Source organism: Sylvia atricapilla, chromosome 2 (assembly GCF_009819655.1).
Source record: "Sylvia atricapilla isolate bSylAtr1 chromosome 2, bSylAtr1.pri, whole genome shotgun sequence".
NCBI lineage: Eukaryota > Metazoa > Chordata > Aves > Passeriformes > Sylviidae > Sylvia > Sylvia atricapilla.
The window spans coordinates 45,933,592-45,952,272 of record NC_089141.1 but is presented as its reverse complement, the minus strand read 5'-3'; the positions used below and the strand labels follow the sequence as shown (position 1 = coordinate 45,952,272).

Sequence of the window (18,681 nt, the reverse complement as noted above, 5' to 3'; positions counted from 1 at the left end):
CCAAAATCCAAATGCATCTACTGGCAGCAGAGGAGTCCTAGTCTCATGCAAAAGAAAGGAGCAGCTTCCCAGGTGGCATGTTGCAACAGCAGGACAACTCTGGGAGCTGTTTACTGCTGTTTCTGGAATGTGACTTCGAAGATCAACTTAGGCTAAATGTCCAGGTGCTGGCACCACAGTCGTGGAAGTGTTCCTTGAATATTTTAGATGGAAATGAATGACAGAGGAAAAGGCAAAATTTTTCTCATGAGTATTCATGCATATTTGGTTCAGAAGCACACACTGAGATAATGCTAATACACTCAGCAAAAGTGTTCAAGAAGGCTTGGTCCATAGGAACTTGAATTTAAAGTGTAGTCTTCTACAGAACATTTTAGAAACTTTGTAGTTATGGTTGTGTCCTGATTATTGGAAATTACTATAGCATGAATAGAAACAACTGGAAAAAAAACTGAGCATTTCTCCAACTGCACATAATTGGGCAGACTTGCAGCCCAGACACTGAGCTTAATCCAGAGACAGATTCCATGAAGTTTTACAATGATAACGTCACTGCAGTGTGCCTTAATAACGCTACCTTCCAAAATGAATATTATGTGTCTAACTTAGATGTAATGCAACAGATAAAAAGAGGAGCCAGGGAGATGTGTCCAGAGGGTAGGTCAGAGCACTTCAGTTAGGTGCCTGAAATAGACGGTGGGAATACATTTTGATGGACTGCAGTTCTGATGGAGCCAAACACAAGTGTGTACTTGACTGCACATTTCCTGACAAGAAGGTGCCTTAGCAGCAGTCCTGGGGCCAAATCTGCTCTCTGCCTCTTCCTTGTTTCTTGGAGTATTGTCCAGGCTGTCTTCTGGGTTGACCTAGCTGGAATAAACAAGATGTTTAAAACTTCAGGTAACTCCTATGCTTTAGTGTACACCTCATGGGAATTCTCTTTGCACTATCTGGAGCCCCTTTTTGAAGGAGCCCATCGTTCCACATGGGATTTGGAGCAAGTCTGCTGCCCATAGGGACAGACTGAATGGCTTTTGGAAGGGCTCTAAGCTTGAGCTGCTTCTGGGGCAGATCCGGGCCTGCAAGTGTAATCAGATTATCCTTTTTCCAAAAGCTGCAGACATGTTAAAGTACTCACCTGGATGAAAGCACAGGCACAGTGCCATCAACATAAACAGTACCAAGTACTTCCAAGCTCCTTAGGCTGAGCTTTTTGACTCACACAAGTGCTTTGTAAACACTGATTTCCAAGAGACTCGCAAGGCATCCAAGTGTATTTGGCTTTCCTGCAGATAACAATGTGCCGTGCAGCCTGTGGCTCGGATTTAGTTCGAGAAGAACTTGAAGCAGATATTATTACACAAGAGCCAGTTTTTGTTTATATCCTGGCTCCCTCTCACTGCAAAATATTTCATTTCACAGGAATAATTTTAGGGCCCGGAAGCCGAATGCTGTTTATTGAAAGAGTAAAAGAGGAGGATGAAGGACTTTACCAGTGTATAGCCACCAACTTGAAAGGGTCCGTGGAGAGCGCGGCATATGTCACGGTACAAGGTAAAGCACCAGGCTAAATGGGAAGAGCAAGCCTTCCCAAGGGATGGTCTTTGGCTGGAGGGGCAGGGGTATGACCTGGGACTCGTCTGGTGATCTCTGAAGCAATATGAAGGAAGTCCTAGCAAGGGAAGCATACCAGGTTGGAAAGGAAGCCCAGCAGGAAATGCTAACTCAGAGTGTGTTTACACTGACCTAAAAAGAAGAATTGCTTCAACCCAACAAAGATCAGGTCAGGGTAGAAGACAAATGTAAATTTAGTATCAGCAAAACAAACAAAAAACAGAGTAAGTAACACTCTCCTACCCACACATTTTCCCATTTCAGGTAAATTCCATAGAAATTAGAGGCCTGGGATATTCTCATATGTTTATTTTCAGTGTAAAGTGAACTGCCAAATCAGACTGGAAGATTTTAGCCTAGCAATAGCTACATATGCAAAGGTACTACTACAAAGTAGTTATTGATTTAGCTATTTCTGTAACCATTGCTTGAGTTATCTTGCGATTCATTTAAATGTCCAGCATTGTTCTGCCTTCTGAAAATCTCAACTCATGCCTCAGTGGCAGTGATTTCTATAAATTAATTTTACATTGAATAAAAATAAAGTTTATTAAGTGACCTTTCATTTTCATTTGGTACCCTTTTGGCTCATGGATTATGAGATTAGAGAAGTAGGTTGACCTTCTCCATTGAAATCAGTGTTGTGCAGGTATTAAATTTCACATTATCTATTTGACTGACCTGGTGTTAAGTAAGTAGTCACAGATGCATTTAGTTGCTCTTTACAGAACACAATTTGAATATCACCAGGCCTCTTAGGCAGAGACTATATGTTTGTGGATGCTCTGAAATAATTGTTAAATTGTCTGAATACTTCTCAGTATTGATTTTTTTGCCATGAGTGTGTTAGCAGTCAGAGTTAATGGTAATGATACAATGATGTTTTTGCTTTAAAAGGTCAGGGTATATGCACATGCAAGCTGGCATAACTTGTGAAATTGAGGAGTTAAAACACCTATCCGCTTAAGAATAATTACAGAATCACAGAAAGATCTGGTTTGGAAGGATCCTTAAATATCTTTAGCACCAGCCTGGTCTAGTGAAGGCAGGAACATCTCCACCAGAAGAGGCTTCTCAAAGCCCACTCCAACTCAGCCTTGAACACTTCCAGGGATGCAGTGCCCAGAACTTCCCTGGGAAACCTGTTCCAGGGCCTGATCACCCTCTGAGCAAAAAATTTCTTCCTAGTATCTAGCATAAACCTGTCCTCTTTCAGTGGGAAACCATTCTTCCTTGTCCTATCACTCCATGCCCCTGGAAGAGGTGACTCTCCAGCTCTCTATTAGATCCTCTTTTAGTAACAGAAGACTGCCAAAAGGTCTTCCTGGAGCATTTTCCTCTCCAGGCTGAACAATCCCAGCTGTCTCAACCTGTCTTCACAGGAGACAGCCCTCTGGTCATCTTTGTGGCCCTCCTCTGTACTCGCTCCAAAAGAGAGCCATCATTCTTATGTTGAAGGCCCCAGAACAGGATGCAGCACTCCAGATGGAGTCTCACAACAGTGTAGAGTAGAGTAGAGTAGAGTAGAGTAGAGTAGAGTAGAGTAGAGTAGAGTAGAGTGGAGTAGAGTAGAGTAGAGTAGCAGAATCACCTCCCTCTAAGTGCCTTGATAATACTGAGGGTTTTGCAGCTGCTATAACAGCTAAATGAATAACTTGTGCCAGCTGTTTGCTGTCCAAATCATCCTACTAATTCATAGTCCTGGACAATGTAATTCATTATTGTATTGATTTTTAACATAATTGAGGCTTGGCTGTTTATTACAACCACAAGCATTCTGTCAGATAGCTTCTAGGAATTAACATATCCTGGTCCAGAGGAGAGGGAAGAGAGCAGCCAGGAAGGCTTCTCCTGTGGTTACGTGTCCTGAGGGACCACAAACAATGTTCTTGTATGACTTCTACAGGAGCGGGAGGTGAAGACTACCACGTTAAAATTTATGGCTTTGAGACTGGATGATAAAAAGAGAGACAGTTTGTCTTATCTACTATGATCAAGGAGAGTGTCCCTCTCCCAGTAAATGGCAACCTCCCACCTCACCCCTGAGCCTGGAGCGACAAGATCAGTGCTTGAATGTGGGGCTTTCTGTAAGCTTTGCCACTTTCTAATCTTTCTGAGAAACACAGGCCCTGTGCCTGCTGCTGTGAGCACCAAATCCTTGCCTCTGCCCTGGGACTCCCGGAACATGCGAGCAGAGCAGAGCCGTATGTCCGTATGTCGATGGCCACATTTAGCAGGTTGGAAGAGCAGTTTGCGAATGAGTCAGGAAGGAAACTGTCTGCTCTCTTTATTTCCTCTGAAAGAACATTCTTATACTCACAGATAAAACAATGTGTTATTTTTGTTTTCGAGATGGATGAATGGATGGTGGAATCAAAGGGCCATTTTTAAATAAGTGCAGGCTGTGTTTGGTTTGGAAGCAGGGGTTGCTGGGCTGTCTGTGAAGAAGCAGGGCCATGTCTGTGGGTGTGTCAGAGCAATCTCTCTGCTTGCTCTTGGCTGAGGAACCAAAGAGGCAGCAAATCTGCAAGGACAGAATAGAAACAGCAAATAGCTGCCAGAGCTCCAGTAGGTGGAGGGGTCTGTATCCTTAAAAGTCTGGGGAGAAATGCTGCTGGGCATGTGGGGAACACGGACTCCTGGGCAGCTTTTTTGGGGAGGTCAACATGCTTGCAGAGTTGACATGAAAGCCAGTTCCTGCTTTTCCTACTGAGGACCCTTGCAGCTCCAGGAGACAGTTAGTTGCAGAAGTGCTACTTTAAAGGAAATGTACTCATAAAGGAAGGAGTACCTTTTAGAGCTCATACTCACTGAAATATGGACATATAACAAGTAAAGGAATACAGCTACGTGCCTTATCTTAAAGCTGTTGTTAGATAATGTGAATCCTGCTGATGAAAGGGAAAACCTCTCATTTGTTAAGTATTCATTGAACTATTCTGACACTATGAAAATGGTGTTAGCTTTTAAAATAACTTTTAATTGCTTCTTTTAAATAACTTATCTATCTATCTATCTGTCTATCTATCTATCCATCTATCTACCTACCTACCTACCTACCAACCAACCAACCTACCTACCTACCTACCTACTTACCTACCTGCCTAACCTTTCTGACTTTGTATCTCAAAAAGCTTTTGTGCCTTTTGAGTCATGCTGAAGTCATCAGGAACTTCTCCATGAAGTTTAACTGGAATTCCCACAGCTACTGAATGAAGTTCAGCCTCAGTTATGACTTCAGTTTGAAAGATTAAAGATGGACAGCAGTGGACAGTAAGACTCCTCTTACCTCAGAAGTCCACTAAAGAGGGTTGAAATGGAGTTCAACCTCATTTCAAGGGTCATCATCAATGGTCTGGCTACATTATGGCAAGCTCCAAGGATGGACATTCCTCAGCATCTCTGAGCACTCATCCCAGTGCTAATGTGCTGTGATTGGGAGATCACATGGATTAAGCAATGTAAATTCCATTGAGGTAGGGTTGAAGGATGCTTTTTAGGTGCAGCAGATTAGCATTGTTGTCCCAGGCATTGCTTTTTCCCTGGCTGACACCTGAGCTGCACTGCCATGTTTATGTGTTTAGAGCTGAAATCCTAATGAGAAAGCCCATATCTGCCAAAGGCTTGAGCTTGTAGCTGGAGGGATCAGCAGATTAATCCAGGCTCTCATCCTGGCATACTTGCATGGGTCTGGTGGCTTCTGTTGCTACTGAAAGAGAGTAGCTGCTGCTGGTGGCACTTCTTCACTTGCCCCCTCCTCACCCCTCTGCAGTCCTGCAGTCATGGGGTGGTGCAGGGGGGCTTTTGGAGGGGCCCTGGAGGAGAAAGAGGGCTGCTGTTTGGGGCAGAGTCAGGCAGATGGGACAGAGCTGCACACGGAAAAGTCTGTGTAATGAGGTGTCTGGTGAGTAAACGTCTGGTTTGGGGCTGTAAAGGGGACGCCTGATATCTTTGGCTACCTGGCAGAGAGAGGGATTTAGTGCTGCTAACAGCCTCACCAAACTCTGCTAATCCTAAGGGCTCTTCTGAGTGTTTCTGTGTGTTCTGTCTCAAATAAAAACTTTTTCTACCCAGCTGAGAGACACTCAGAGAGCTCTGACTTCAAGGCTTCCAGCAAGACTAGGACTCTGGCATTTGATAACCCAGCCCAGCTGGAGAAATGCTTTCTAGTGGCCTGCATTTGCTCAAACATTTCAAAGACTGCATCTTCACATCTCTTTGCTGACTCCTGGGCAGCTACTGTAGTGGTTAGAGGGTTGCTGTCTGCCGCCTCAGGCCTGGCTGCACCTTGTGTTCTGTGTCCTACCACATGGAGCTGTGGCAACCAATGAACCTTCAGCCCTTCCAGGTTTTGCTGAATAGATACCAGAAACTGTTACCTGCCATCTGCAGGAGTGCTGCTCAGAAACGAGAGGAGACTATCCATGTGAAAGAAGAAATGCTGATGCCAGAGAATAAGCAAGCTGCATCAGGCTGTATTATTTATGCTATCATTATGTTCCATATCTAAATCAAATACTTAAAAAACACTTGTGAAAAAAGAACTCTCTTGGTATTTCTGGAGACTATTATATCTCCATTCATAGTTGCAGCCACATTTTTTCTCAATGAGCTTTATTCTCAAGGCTCCAGAATGGACATGCCAGGGAGATCTTAGGTATGGGGCATGAATACAAATCTGATTATCTTTTTTAAGAAGGGAAGACATTATGCTAATTAAGCAACACATCCTCTGAACAAAGCTTTGTAGCCTTTTGCCTAAAACCAGACAGCATATCCCTCACCCACCAGTGAGACATAACAGTACCTTTTTCATTTGTCAGGAGTAACACCAAGCTGACAGACTCTGAAACTCTGCAAGTGCAGTTGACAAAACTACTGTGAAATCATGTTCAGAATTACTCCTCCTTGTTCTCTCATTTACCCTCTCTAGAGGGTATATCAGAATAAGAGGCAGGATATGATGGTTCTTTTTGCATTTTCTACCAATCAGATGGAAAACATATTGTGGGAAGTGTGGGATTTTGACGTGATCACAGGATTTGCAAAACAAACTGCTCTGAAACTATTTTACAAACCCCTAAATAGCAGTCTAAAGAGAGTTTTATTTTGGCTTTTTTAAAGATCTGTCAGTGGACTCTAATACTTTCCAGATTTCTAATGTGCATGTTTTCTTGCTGTTTCATTTTCAGTTGTTGTTGCTTTTGTTTTTCCCTTTCTGCACTTAATCTGTTCCCTGGTTTCTAGAGCTCTCCCAGCTCGCTGCCATCTGGGTTCTGTGGGGTGTTGCTGGGAAAGGAGGGGGTCGTCTCTTCCCTCAGGGAGCCTGGCCATGTGCTGCTGGTGTGACTGGCAGGAGGCCTGAGGGCACAGAGCCTGCCAGGGGAGCAGTGGATTGGAGGGAGGCTAGACCATATGCCCTGTGTTTCTTCCCAGTGGGAAGGAAGCTCATGACCCTGGCACTATGCTGTGTATGAGCTGAGCCCCTAGGTGACAGATCAGATTCATCCCAGCCATGAAGACGAGCTCATGGACTGCTGCTGGCAGCACCATGAGTCTCCAAGAGAATCCCCAGGTCATCCCCAGTGATGGTTTTGGTGGGGGCTGGAGGGTTCACAGCACGTCTGGGATGAAGATGCGGGCTGCAGGGCTTAGCCATCAGCAGGGAAGAGTTCTCTGAGAAGTGGATAAGGAAAGGCATCAGGTCCTGGACAGCAAACTCCAAACAGCAGCACTGCAACATGCCCTGGGTCCCACTTGGAGTCACTGGTGCCTACACCAGCACAAGCCCTCCCTTCAGAGCTTCTCCTGCATGTTAGAGCAGCAGCTCTCACAGCATTGTACTGCCTGTGGGAAAGGCCCAGCAGAGCCATCCCCTCTGTGCAGCCTTATCCTCTCCTGAGGCTGCAGGAGACCTTTTTTTTTGGCTCTGTGAGCCAATCCAAACAGAGATTAATACCCCATTGAAAAGAGCTGGTCCTTCCTGGCATTTTATTTAATGGCAAAAAAAAGCATGAAATGCTCTTGGCTTGCAGGTCATATTTTCTAATATGTTTCCCACTTGATTTTCCCAGGCATAACGGAGAGGTCAAACCTGGAGCTGATAACTCTGACCTGTACCTGTGTGGCTGCGACGCTGTTCTGGCTCCTGCTGACCCTCTTCATTCGCAAGCTGAAGAGGGTAAGAACAGACAGGGATCTCCCTGTGGCACCTGCCTCTGCTTGGCAGCCCTTGGCAGAAAATTTTCCCCAGGCTGCTGGGATTGCTGAGTCTACCAAAGAAAAATTGTGTTTCACTTTCACGGCACCAAGTCTGCCAGGGTTCAAGGAGTGTTCAAACAACACTCTCAGGCACATGGGGCTCTTGGGGCTGTCCTGTGTAAGGCCAGGAATCAAACTTTGATCATCCTTGTGGGTCCCTTCCAATTCAGAATATCCTGTGATTCTATGAGTCTTTGATGCTGCTCATCCTTGTTACTGGTGCCACAACCAGGCTGTTGATGGATGCTGGAGAACTGTGACTTGCAAGGCTGACTATGAGTAAGCCAGAAAGAGAAGGCCTGGTGGGGACAAGACTCTGAGGCTCACAAGAATTTGGTTGCCTGACTCACACCAAAGGCATCCTCATTCCCTTATAAAAACTGTGGGGGTTTGGCATCCTAATGTCTTTGAAGATCTGAGTGAGTGGGAATGACAGATCTTCACAGAATGTGCTGGGGTCTGGTTCGCACAGTGTCTGGTATAATTACATCACTTCCAAAGTGATATTTTGCTGAAGGAGTTTTGATGGTGCAGCTTCTAGAGTAGATGATCCTGTACCAACATGACAAATTTAACTGCCCCTGCAGCTGACCCTCCTTCTTGTCCAAGGCTGACTGTGATGGTTTTTGCTGACAGCACCCTGTCTGCATTGTGTGATCAGTGCAGGCTAAACCGCAGCAGCTTTCCCAAGCAGAAAATACAACTCCTCAGTCGTGCAGGAAGATCTCAGAGTAACCTGTAGGAGCAGATGGATTTGAGGGAAGGTACTGGGGCAGTGCAAGACATGAACTGAGAAATGGCTGCATGCTCCCCTCTCCTCACTCCCACACCACCAGCAGCCCAGGGGTGGCACAGTGCAGTGGCACGAGGATCTGCTCACTGCCACCACAGCTGGGCATGTCCCAGTTGGATGAGGGATGGCTGCTGAAGGTCCACTGCAGCCTGACAGACCGTTTTGTCTCAACCTGCATTAAGGCCTGCTGGTATCTTAGGCTGGGTATTAAGGACTTCTATTGACTGATGGGAAAGCAGCATTAGACCTCCAAATCAGTCAGCAGCAGTCACTCTGCCTGCATTCTGACTGCTGCAAGATTTAGTGAGGAGAAATGTGTGGGAGTTTAGGGGAAAGGAAAGCAGAGGTCAGCTGAAGCTGTGGAGAAACTTCATAGCTGTAAGAGAAATTACAAGGCAAGAGGGACCAGTACTGAATGCTCAACAGTAATGATGAAGCAAGTTATAACGTGACTGCAAGTCTTGGGAAAAAATAAGATTTAAATGTAGCAAGGGGTTGCAGATCTTCTTTATTTCATTTTTTATGAGACCAAAACTTGTTAGGTTGTTAAAAGATAATAAAAATATCATCGTCACTGTAGATCAAGGGACTTTAACTAAATGACATGTTAAGGCAACTTTCCAGATGAGCCTTTCCAGCTAGTGTTAGTCTATGTTTATGCTCTTCTCTGTGTTTCTCTTATTAATCCTTACTCTCAAAGATTTATGTCTGTAATTAGCTCTCAATTGAATATTAGATACAAATTATGTTGCCATAACAGAGAAAAAAAGATGCTCTCCAAGAGCATTTTCAAAAAGCCTCTCTGTGTTGCACACAGGGACATAATATATCCTTAACAATTTTTCATCATTGAAAATGTTGCTTCAAATCTCTGTTTGTGCCAAAAATTTGATATTGAGTGCATTTGAAGAAAAAACTCTGGGAAATTGTCTGAACTATTCCTCTCTCCTATTGCTTTTTCTGGGATGAGTCCACTTAAAACCTCTTCTAATGCAATGGGTAGGAGCACTCTGATGCACACATCTCTATCTAGAAATGTCCTTTCTGGAGCACCACACAAGTTTCTGTCCCTACTCATTTCCCATTTATCTGTTTTCTTTCCAGACTTAGTGGATGTTTTGGAGCCAGGTTTTAAGCCTCCTGACTTTTTCCCCAAGCATAAGTGCATCTTTCTTGGGACAAAATTTATGGTTTTGGGGAGGATGAAAAACAACCAGAACAGCAGTTGTTAATTACTGTTATTTTAATCAAGTTGTGTTTGTAATCAAGGCATGCACAGTTAGGAATACCCTTCTCAAAAAACATGCCTGTAAATACAAATATTAGGGACATATTTCCAAGCTGTAGAGGAGGGAAGTTGAAAGTCTTAGGAGGTAGTTAAAGCAAATATGAAAAGAGAAGAGCAAAAAGAGTTAAAAGCAAAAGAAAAGAGAATATGTGGTTATATCTGTATGTTTGTGGTGCCTGTATGTCTTTGTCCACAAGTTTAGGAAAAACAACTCATTCAGGTTCAGTTCTGCAGATTTCCCATGATTTCCAACTAATAGCCAGGAAATTATGGCAAACACTAGACCGTTTCTATAGAAAGATGAGTACTCCTGTGTCAAGAAAAACCAAGTGGACTAGAATGGCAATCTTGATGCTCTTTCAGGGAACATATATTTCAAAATGGATGAACTGCAGGAGCCTTTCAGATCATATTCATCTTCCCTTATATTTCTCAAGGGAAGTGGACAATTCATTTGCTCAGGAGAAAGTAAACTGGCAAATTAATTTGAAATCTTATGTTTTAAATTTTGTGTTTGAGTCCAGCTGTTTATAAATTCCTCCAGACTCAAATGGTTTCAGAAAATTTTTCAGAAATGGTACCAAAGAAATAAAAAATCCTAAAAATTTGCCAGCAGATTTTGAAGCGTATTATGTCCAGTGTCCTGAGGACTTGTCTTGCACCATTTCTAACCACATGTGACCTATCTTTGTGGGATATATGGAACAAATAAACACTGGCAGTAGTACTCCATCTGTTGCATGTGGCCACTTCTTGCTTTGCACAATCATGAAGGAAAGTTATTTTTATCAGCAATGTTTAGTCACTTGCTGAAAGTATTTCTCCTGACCGTGCAGACAGCCTGTGTCATAACACCATATGTTAATAACAACCCACATGGATTCCATTGAAGAAACTGGTATGTCACATAGAAGGAAAACTAGAGGAAGGAGTTGCCTTTATATAAAAACTCTTGCAGTATATAGAAAAGCCAAAGGGATCTTAACCAAACCATCCACTGTGCAGTGAAACATGCAGCCTTATGAACAAAATTAACTTGGAGCCCTTGATCCAAACAAGACGATGCTCACATATACTCTAATCCACTTTTTCATTTTGCAATGTCTTTGTTTTCTAGCCTCGTTCCTCTGAAATGAAGACCAACCATTACCTGTCAATCATAATGGATCCTGATGAAGTCCCCTTAGATGAGCAGTGTGAACGTCTACCTTATGATGCCAGCAAGTGGGAAATTGCAAGAGAAAGGCTAAAACTAGGTAATATTGGAATAGTTCACATAGAGTTTGGATTGATTGAATAAGATGTAGCTATGGGTAAAGAGGAGCTGGATGTGTTCTAGGCACTCAGCACAGCCAGGTTTGGTGTGGTCTGTTCCACACTGAGAGCACAGATCTGTGGATGAGTTACAGCCTTTAGGACTGACTGACCATGTCTACTTGACTTTTCTTTCACATGAATATTTGGACTCCATGTAGGAAAATGAAAATAGAACCACAAGATCATTTAAGTTGGAAAAGACCCTTAAAATGAAATCCAACTATGAATAATCTACCTGTTCACTCCAGGAAAAAGCTGTAGGAGACAGTGACAAAGGCTTTACTAAGGTCCAGGTAGACAAAATCCACAGCCTTTCTCTCATCTATTAGGTTGGCCACCTGGCCACAGAAGAAGAATATAGACAAGAATCATGCATTACATATTTTGGAAACTGATTTACCTAAAATATGCCACAAAAAGAGCAACCCAAGAATTCCAAATCAGACTGCCAACTTTGATGTTTCTCTCTCTAGACTCAGGAGCCTGACCTTTGGCATTTACTGTAACTTTGGTGATTCACTGTAATAATGATGAGGGGTCTGGAGGGGAAGCTATATGAGGAGCAGGTGAGGTCACTCGGTCTGTTCAGCCTGGAGGAGAGGAGTAGAGAGCAGACCTCACTGCAGTCTGCAACTTCCTCATGAGGGGAAGAGGGATGGCAGGGGTTACTCTGTGGTGAGCAGTGGCAGGACCCAAGGGAATGGCCTGAAGTTGTGTCAGGGGAGGTTTAGGTTGGATATTAGAAAAAGGTTCTTCTCCCAGAGGGTGGTTGGGCACTGGAACAGGCTCCCCAAGGAAGTGGTCACAGCACCAAGCCTGACAGAGTTCAAGAAGCATCTAGACAACACTCACAGGCACATGGTGTGCTGCTTGGAATTGTGCTGTTCAGGGCCAGGATCATCCACAAGGATGTTCCTTATGGGTACCTTCCAACTCAGGATATTCTATGATTTTATGATTTTCTTCCCTTTCTTCAACCTGGAATCTTGGGAAAAAAGCCTGTGCAGAACTGGGTCGTCATAATCCATCCAGCACCCCTTCCTGTTTCTCCTTCTCCTTTTTCCAGCACAATCTCCTTGTTTTCCCTGTGTGCTGCAGTTTTATAAATATTGTGTTATTGCACCATAAAGAGCAAGAATGTGACATGTAAGTCCACACATAAATAAATAAAATCCTTGAAAACTTTAAGCCTACAGCCAGCTCCCCAAAAGATGTCCCAGCAAAAAGCATGGGTTTGGGACCATTCCTTATTAAGCCTAGTGTGGGGCTGATGAGAAGGGAAGGGGGGAAGGGACCTTATTTTGAAGTTGATGGATCCCTCCACAAACCACACGGATTTTAGCAAGAAGGTCAACATTAAAATGTCAGTGATAAGCTCAGCCTCGTTGCTATAGCACTGTTTGTTCTTTCAGGCATGCATTACATTTGTCCTACAGCAAGGTCTAGAAAATCCTTTCATTTTAGCTAGGAGCTGTAACAGATTCTTCCTGCCTCCTGGATATCAGGGACAGAGCTTGGTTAACACCTGCAAAATTAGGATCACACTTAATTTGCCTGCCACAAGACACAAGGTGGCCAGATGTGGATGAGCACAGCTGAAATACATTGCTCTCGATTTATAATTAATACATAATTCTGGGAATGCTGGGACCTTGTGCTGGAGTGACTTCAATCTTCAGACAATTTTCTTACAACGGTGGACCGAGAGCCTGATGTGCAGACAATGTGACCACTGGGAAAGAAACAAACAGAAATGGAATGTAAACACCAAGGAAAAACCCGTGCCTTGCAGGGTTAGTGTTTGGAGTCCAGAGGTGACAAACGATGACCAGAGAATGAGTTAAAAGTGGAAGAACTGGTGTAAACAAATAAAGAATGCTGACAATGAATGAGAACCAGATTTGAAGAAGTTGTGTATGTCCAGTATGTGAGATTAGCTCAGTGCAAGTCCTGCTTACACGGCAATTGGCTCAGTCTTTGAGTAACCTTGGCAGTCTCTGAGGATCAGTGTCTCACAAACACAAAATGTGCTTCTATGGTTTTTAAAAAATATTTCTACTTAGAAATGCAACCTCTTCCCACATGTGATGTGACTGTTTTTCTCTTTCCACCTACTTATCCTCCAGGACACATATTTATTATAACTTTTGCAAAGAAGTCTCTCCTTTCAGCCCACATCTCTTTTTCTGTGTGTTCCTCCAACATGCATACACACAGCCCACGGCTGTGATGCAATGCTTATATAACAAGACTCTCCCTTCATCTTTAAGGGGTACAGACATTACAGGAAATTTCATATGGGCATCACTGAAGTCAGGGTAATTAACATTCAGCATAGATTAGTCTCACTGAGAGTAAAATGTCATCTTTTCATTAGGCAGAAAAATGCTGGTGCTATAAATCACTGTCAGTGTGGCTGTGTTAGCTGAGCTATCATGTGCTTCTCCCCTTACGCTTGGGCTTGACCTTCCCAGCCTGGAGAGGTGACACAGTGAGATGCAGGACCCGGGGGAGTGTGGCTGCTGGCTCCAGTGCAGTGTCACACATGCTGGTGGCAGCCACCTTCCTGAGCCCTGCTCCCTCCTGTACACTGCCAGCCCAGAGCACTGGCATCGAGCACAGCACTTCCCACCCTTCCTGCATGTGCACAGCTGTCCTGGGTAACACAGGGAAATGTTACACAGGAAATACCTATGTGGGGAAAACCCAGATGACTCAAACAGTGGCAAAGAACCCGAGAAATGAACACACCTTCGAGCCCGTGCCTTCCCACAGACACGGGGTGCAGTGTCTGCAAATGCTTTTTTACGAATGCTCCAGGTCCAGCAACCAACATGCTTGAAGGACCTTGCTGAAATGGGACTGAAAGGAAAATCTCCTGATCCAAAACTCCTTCACTGAGGTGTAAATTCACTTTAATGGGTTCTGAACAGCCCAGTAAACCCCAGCCAAGTGTGGAAAACTTAAGTAGAGCACTTTGCTTCATTGGTCTGAATCTAAATGCTGCACCATTACATACCCGAGCATTACCCCAAACACATCCAGGGTAGCTGCTCAAAGGCTGTGACAAACTGACTGCTCAGATGGCTGGGCAACTTTATATTCCTCTGTTTAATATTTTTTTAGTTACTTTGTATGTCAACAGAAGGGACTTTTGCAAGAACAGCCATAGCCACTGTTGCATACTAAACTGTGGAGTTTCGAGCTACTTGCTGAAAAGTTAAAGCAGCCCTGTGCTACCATTCAGCACAGTACAAATAATAGCAGAGCAGCAAAGATGAGTGTTATTAGAGTTTCCCATTGGATCACACTGCTGTTTAGAGAAGGAAGTGCTGTTTCCAGTGCTCATTCTCCTTTCTGAAAGGTTAGCAGCTTTGTGCAGCTTTATGAGCCGGTGTGTTTTCCAAGTGGTGACTCAATGGGTTATCACAATGTGGGAAGTGAATTAACAGTGATAGAAATAGATTAAAGCTATGGATTAAACAAAGGTATGATGGGTTTTCTAGGATTTCAAACTGCAAGTTCTTCATGTAGAAATCACGAACAGTCAAAACATTAAGGACTAAAACCATCAATTCACTAAGAAAACTGAGACCTGAGCCTTAATGATGCTTCCCTCATACATCTGCTGAATGAAGAATCTATATGCAGTAACTGAAAAAGGTGACAGTAGATTTTTAGACACACACTGATTCATCTGTATTTCTCTACCAAACACTAAGCCCTTCACAAACCAAGGTCAGTCTGTTGATGCTTTTCAATCATGTAGATCAAGTTCTTTGTGGTTTTTATTCTACATAAAAAATGACAACACTTTTTCACATCTAGGGTGGAAATAATTTTCTGAGGTTTTTTTCGCTTAGCATATTCCACTTCATGTTTCCATTGCTTTAATAATGTATGATATTTGCTTCTACTGATGGCCATACTGAGAATTGCAGTTTAGATACAATATACACATATAAAAGGCAGTATTGATTTAAATTAGTACACACAGCAGCTCTTTTTCTCTGCTTGCAAGTATCTGAGTGGGATTCATCTCTCACTCAGATACCAACAAGACAGATGCCCAGGTGAGAGCTAGTCAAACAGGTGTTCATCACAGAAATGGGAAATTGTCCTGTGGAGATGGTCATGTCACATGTGCATATCTGAGAAATAAATATATGGCATATGTTACCCTTGCTTTTATATGAAAAGCTGACTGTTATTTTCTCCTTGTCTCTATACTGCAGATCCTGCTGCCATACTCTTGTTAGACACTTTACTACTTGGGTTCTGCTGAAGGTGAAGCACAAAAGCAATCTGAAAACAGTTACTTGAAAATAAAACTTATTGCTAGATGATATGTTGACAAGATCTCTCTGACCCAGCCTTGACAGCCTCTGTAGCAGGGCAGAGGGAGCCAGACCTGTCCATGTGGACACATTGTCAGAGAGGGTCTGTGTTATTAAGGCTGGATCTGGCAGCATCACTGACTGCTGCATGGTGCAGTGTGCTCAGGGAAAAGAGGAGCAAATTCTTTCTCCGGCAGAGCTAGACTGAAAAAATCAGTTCTGAAGCCAGTGTACCTCCAGTGAATGGTTGCATTCATTTAGTGGTTGCATTCACTCCTATCACTTGCTCCCTCTGATAACTCTGTCTTCTAGTTTGACTGCTTATTTTAAAAAAAACCCCAACAAACCAAAAAACCTAAACCAGTTACATGTTGGAAATATATCTATGGGACTCATTGGAAAGTACATTTTTCGGTTCACGATCTATCAAGCCATGTGCTGACATGGTTCCTTTTTTTACCAAATGTATCTCTCCACTTTATTTTCTCTACAGGAAAGTCTCTTGGACATGGAGCTTTCGGAAAGGTGGTACAAGCATCTGCCTTTGGAATTAGGAAATCACCAACATGCAGAATAGTTGCTGTGAAAATGCTGAAAGGTACCTTGCTGCAAAACTGCATTGGAAAAAATGATACCTTATATAGTGGTGCATTTTTTATACAATTCTGCCAGAAGCAAAAATCTTTCCCCAATAACTTTTTGAAGACTCCAAAATGTGTCAATTCAAGTTTTGGGTCCACCACAACTGAAATGGCAGAAGTATGAAATAAAAAATTGCCTTCTCAGTAAAAAGTCATACCATTATGCTAGACTGACCCTATACTGAATGCTGTAAATGAAATTTAGCTGAAGTATAAGGTATCCACCTTGATGTGAAGACACTTGGAAAGAAGCTTTCATATTTTCCTTGGCCATTTGTTCCAAGGAATTATCATATTACTGTTAAAATAAGATGCCTTATGTCTCATTTGCATATGCCTGACTTTTGCATCTCATTCTATCCTTCTCCATTAGATTTCATAGTGATTTTTCTTCACAAAGGCCCTTTTATTAAGTGAAACACATTAAGAAGTTTAAGTCTTGGTGGTGGTGTGCAGGTGTGTGCCCTCTGAGCCAGCTGCAGGCTCATCTCATGGTGCTTAGGATGCTGACATCCAGGTTGTGCAGTGGATTTGCCAGCACTGTTCATACACCAGTGCTCATCTGAAAGCAAAATCATCACCCAGCTACCTTTCTCAATGGAGCAGAAAGGACAAAAGGCCCTCATTAATTTGAAGAGGATGCTTGAGCAATTAGGAAGCAGGATGATATTCAGTCATAGCCTGCAGCAGCTGGGATTGAATTCCCTAACCCAGAGACCTGGTGGCATCCCGCCTAGGTATTTAACTTTCCCTTCTTTATGTGTGTAAGAATCATAGCAGGATTTTTTTTAATTTTTTTTTTTTTTTTTTTTTTTTTTTTTGCATTGCCTCAGGAGTTTATGCTGCACTGCTTGTCTGTCTTAACCCCTGTCTTAATCCTTCTGGTGTTGTTTCTCTGGCAGGACACATCCCCTATCCTGCCAGTATGGCTTGGAACCCCGATGCTCTCAATTGACAAGGAATAGTTTGAATGAACCCACCTTAGCCAGTGGCTCCCAGCTTCACATATGCTTACTTATCATTTATCAGGAGATCTCTACATGTAAATTCCAGCCCTTGGAGTGGGCTGCTGGGTTCAGGGTTTCTTTATCTATTTGGCAGGCTTTGGGTGCCAGCCAGCACCACCAAGGAGCAGTGAGTGCTCCTGGAATAGATGGGAGCAGATGGCAGCCACAAGAAATCTTCCTGGTGGGATTCCCACATGCATGTGCAGAGTAGATGTTTGTATCTGAGCTGGTCACTCAAATGCCCTTCGCTGGCAGTGGTGAGAGACCACAGTTCATCCCATCCTAAGGCAGATTCCTGCATATTGGGGAGCTGAGCCCTTGCTCAGTGCTGTTGACAATGAAGAGAGCCAGTGGTGACCAGATCTTGAAGTAGTTATCTTTAGCATCTCACCTAAAGCATGGGGAGGTCTGCCTCATTCCTTGTGTCCTCACCAGATTATCCAGGAACTCTGCAGTCATTTATAGGCCTTATACTCACAGAATTCTCATGTGGTGGAGGAGAAGTGTCACCACCCATATAAGCAAATAGTGGACCACCAAGTGGAAGACAAGTTTTGTCTGGGACAGCAGGAAAAACTGTTTCCATTCAGATGTTGAAACTAAGCCCTTTAAGACCTAGCTCGAGGGTGTTTTCCACAGGACTGTTCTTCTTGCTCTTGGTGTCACTAAATTGTAGAACTCCTTTTGGGTCTACACAAAGCAATATGGGTTTTTTTTCTTGTTTTCTTAACAGAATTAAATTCTTCAGGAAGAAAATTTGCTCAGGGAGAATGAAAAGTTTCACTCAACACTAAATATAATGTTTTGGATTTATTTGAGGGACTTCCTAGGTCATTCCTATTATCATTGACCATGACTGGTGGTAAGGGTGAGATGCAGTCACTTCACTTTAATCAATTAATATTTACTTCCCTGCTCTACCTCCAGTCTTCCTACATAATGAACAGAACCAGGCAGGCATCACCCAGGGGTTGCTCATCTTTCCCTTATACAGATGGCTAAACATGATGGCTGCAGCCAGCTTCTGGAAATACTTTGCTCTTGCCACTGACCCCTTAAGATGTTGATTAGCTCAAGCTAGAACATAACCCCTAGGTAGCTGAAGTCAGGTCAGACAAAATCAATTCTAGATAGAGTTAATTATAATCTTGAAATCCCTTTTTATTTGTTCTTTTAAATTTTTGGCTGAAACATCAGAACTATTCATGTAAGAAAAGAAATTCTCTCAGTTCTAAACATAAAAGGGTCTACTGGGAGGAAGTTGAGTGCCTGACTCTTTTTATAGGTTTAATTGCAACCAAGAGGATGCTGAGCAGGGAGGAATAGAGAGAGAACATCAATACAAGAAGTACATCCAGTAATGGAGATTATTTCAGTGGAAAGTAATGAGAAGTGGTAAAGCTCAGCAGGACCAGTACTTTGC

The 18,681-nt window shown here is 43.2% G+C and overlaps 1 protein-coding gene across 1 annotated transcript in view; it reads left to right on the top strand.

The window, feature by feature from the left end:
* Window positions 1-18,681, top strand: part of FLT1 (fms related receptor tyrosine kinase 1) — a 109,267-nt gene that overhangs the window by 73,741 nt on the left and 16,845 nt on the right. Inside the window, exons 15-18 of the mRNA XM_066313118.1 lie at window positions 1,423-1,554; window positions 7,689-7,795; window positions 11,074-11,212; window positions 16,104-16,208. Of these exons, the coding sequence (XP_066169215.1) occupies window positions 1,423-1,554; window positions 7,689-7,795; window positions 11,074-11,212; window positions 16,104-16,208 (483 nt within the window). The remainder of the gene's footprint in view (window positions 1-1,422; window positions 1,555-7,688; window positions 7,796-11,073; window positions 11,213-16,103; window positions 16,209-18,681) is intronic.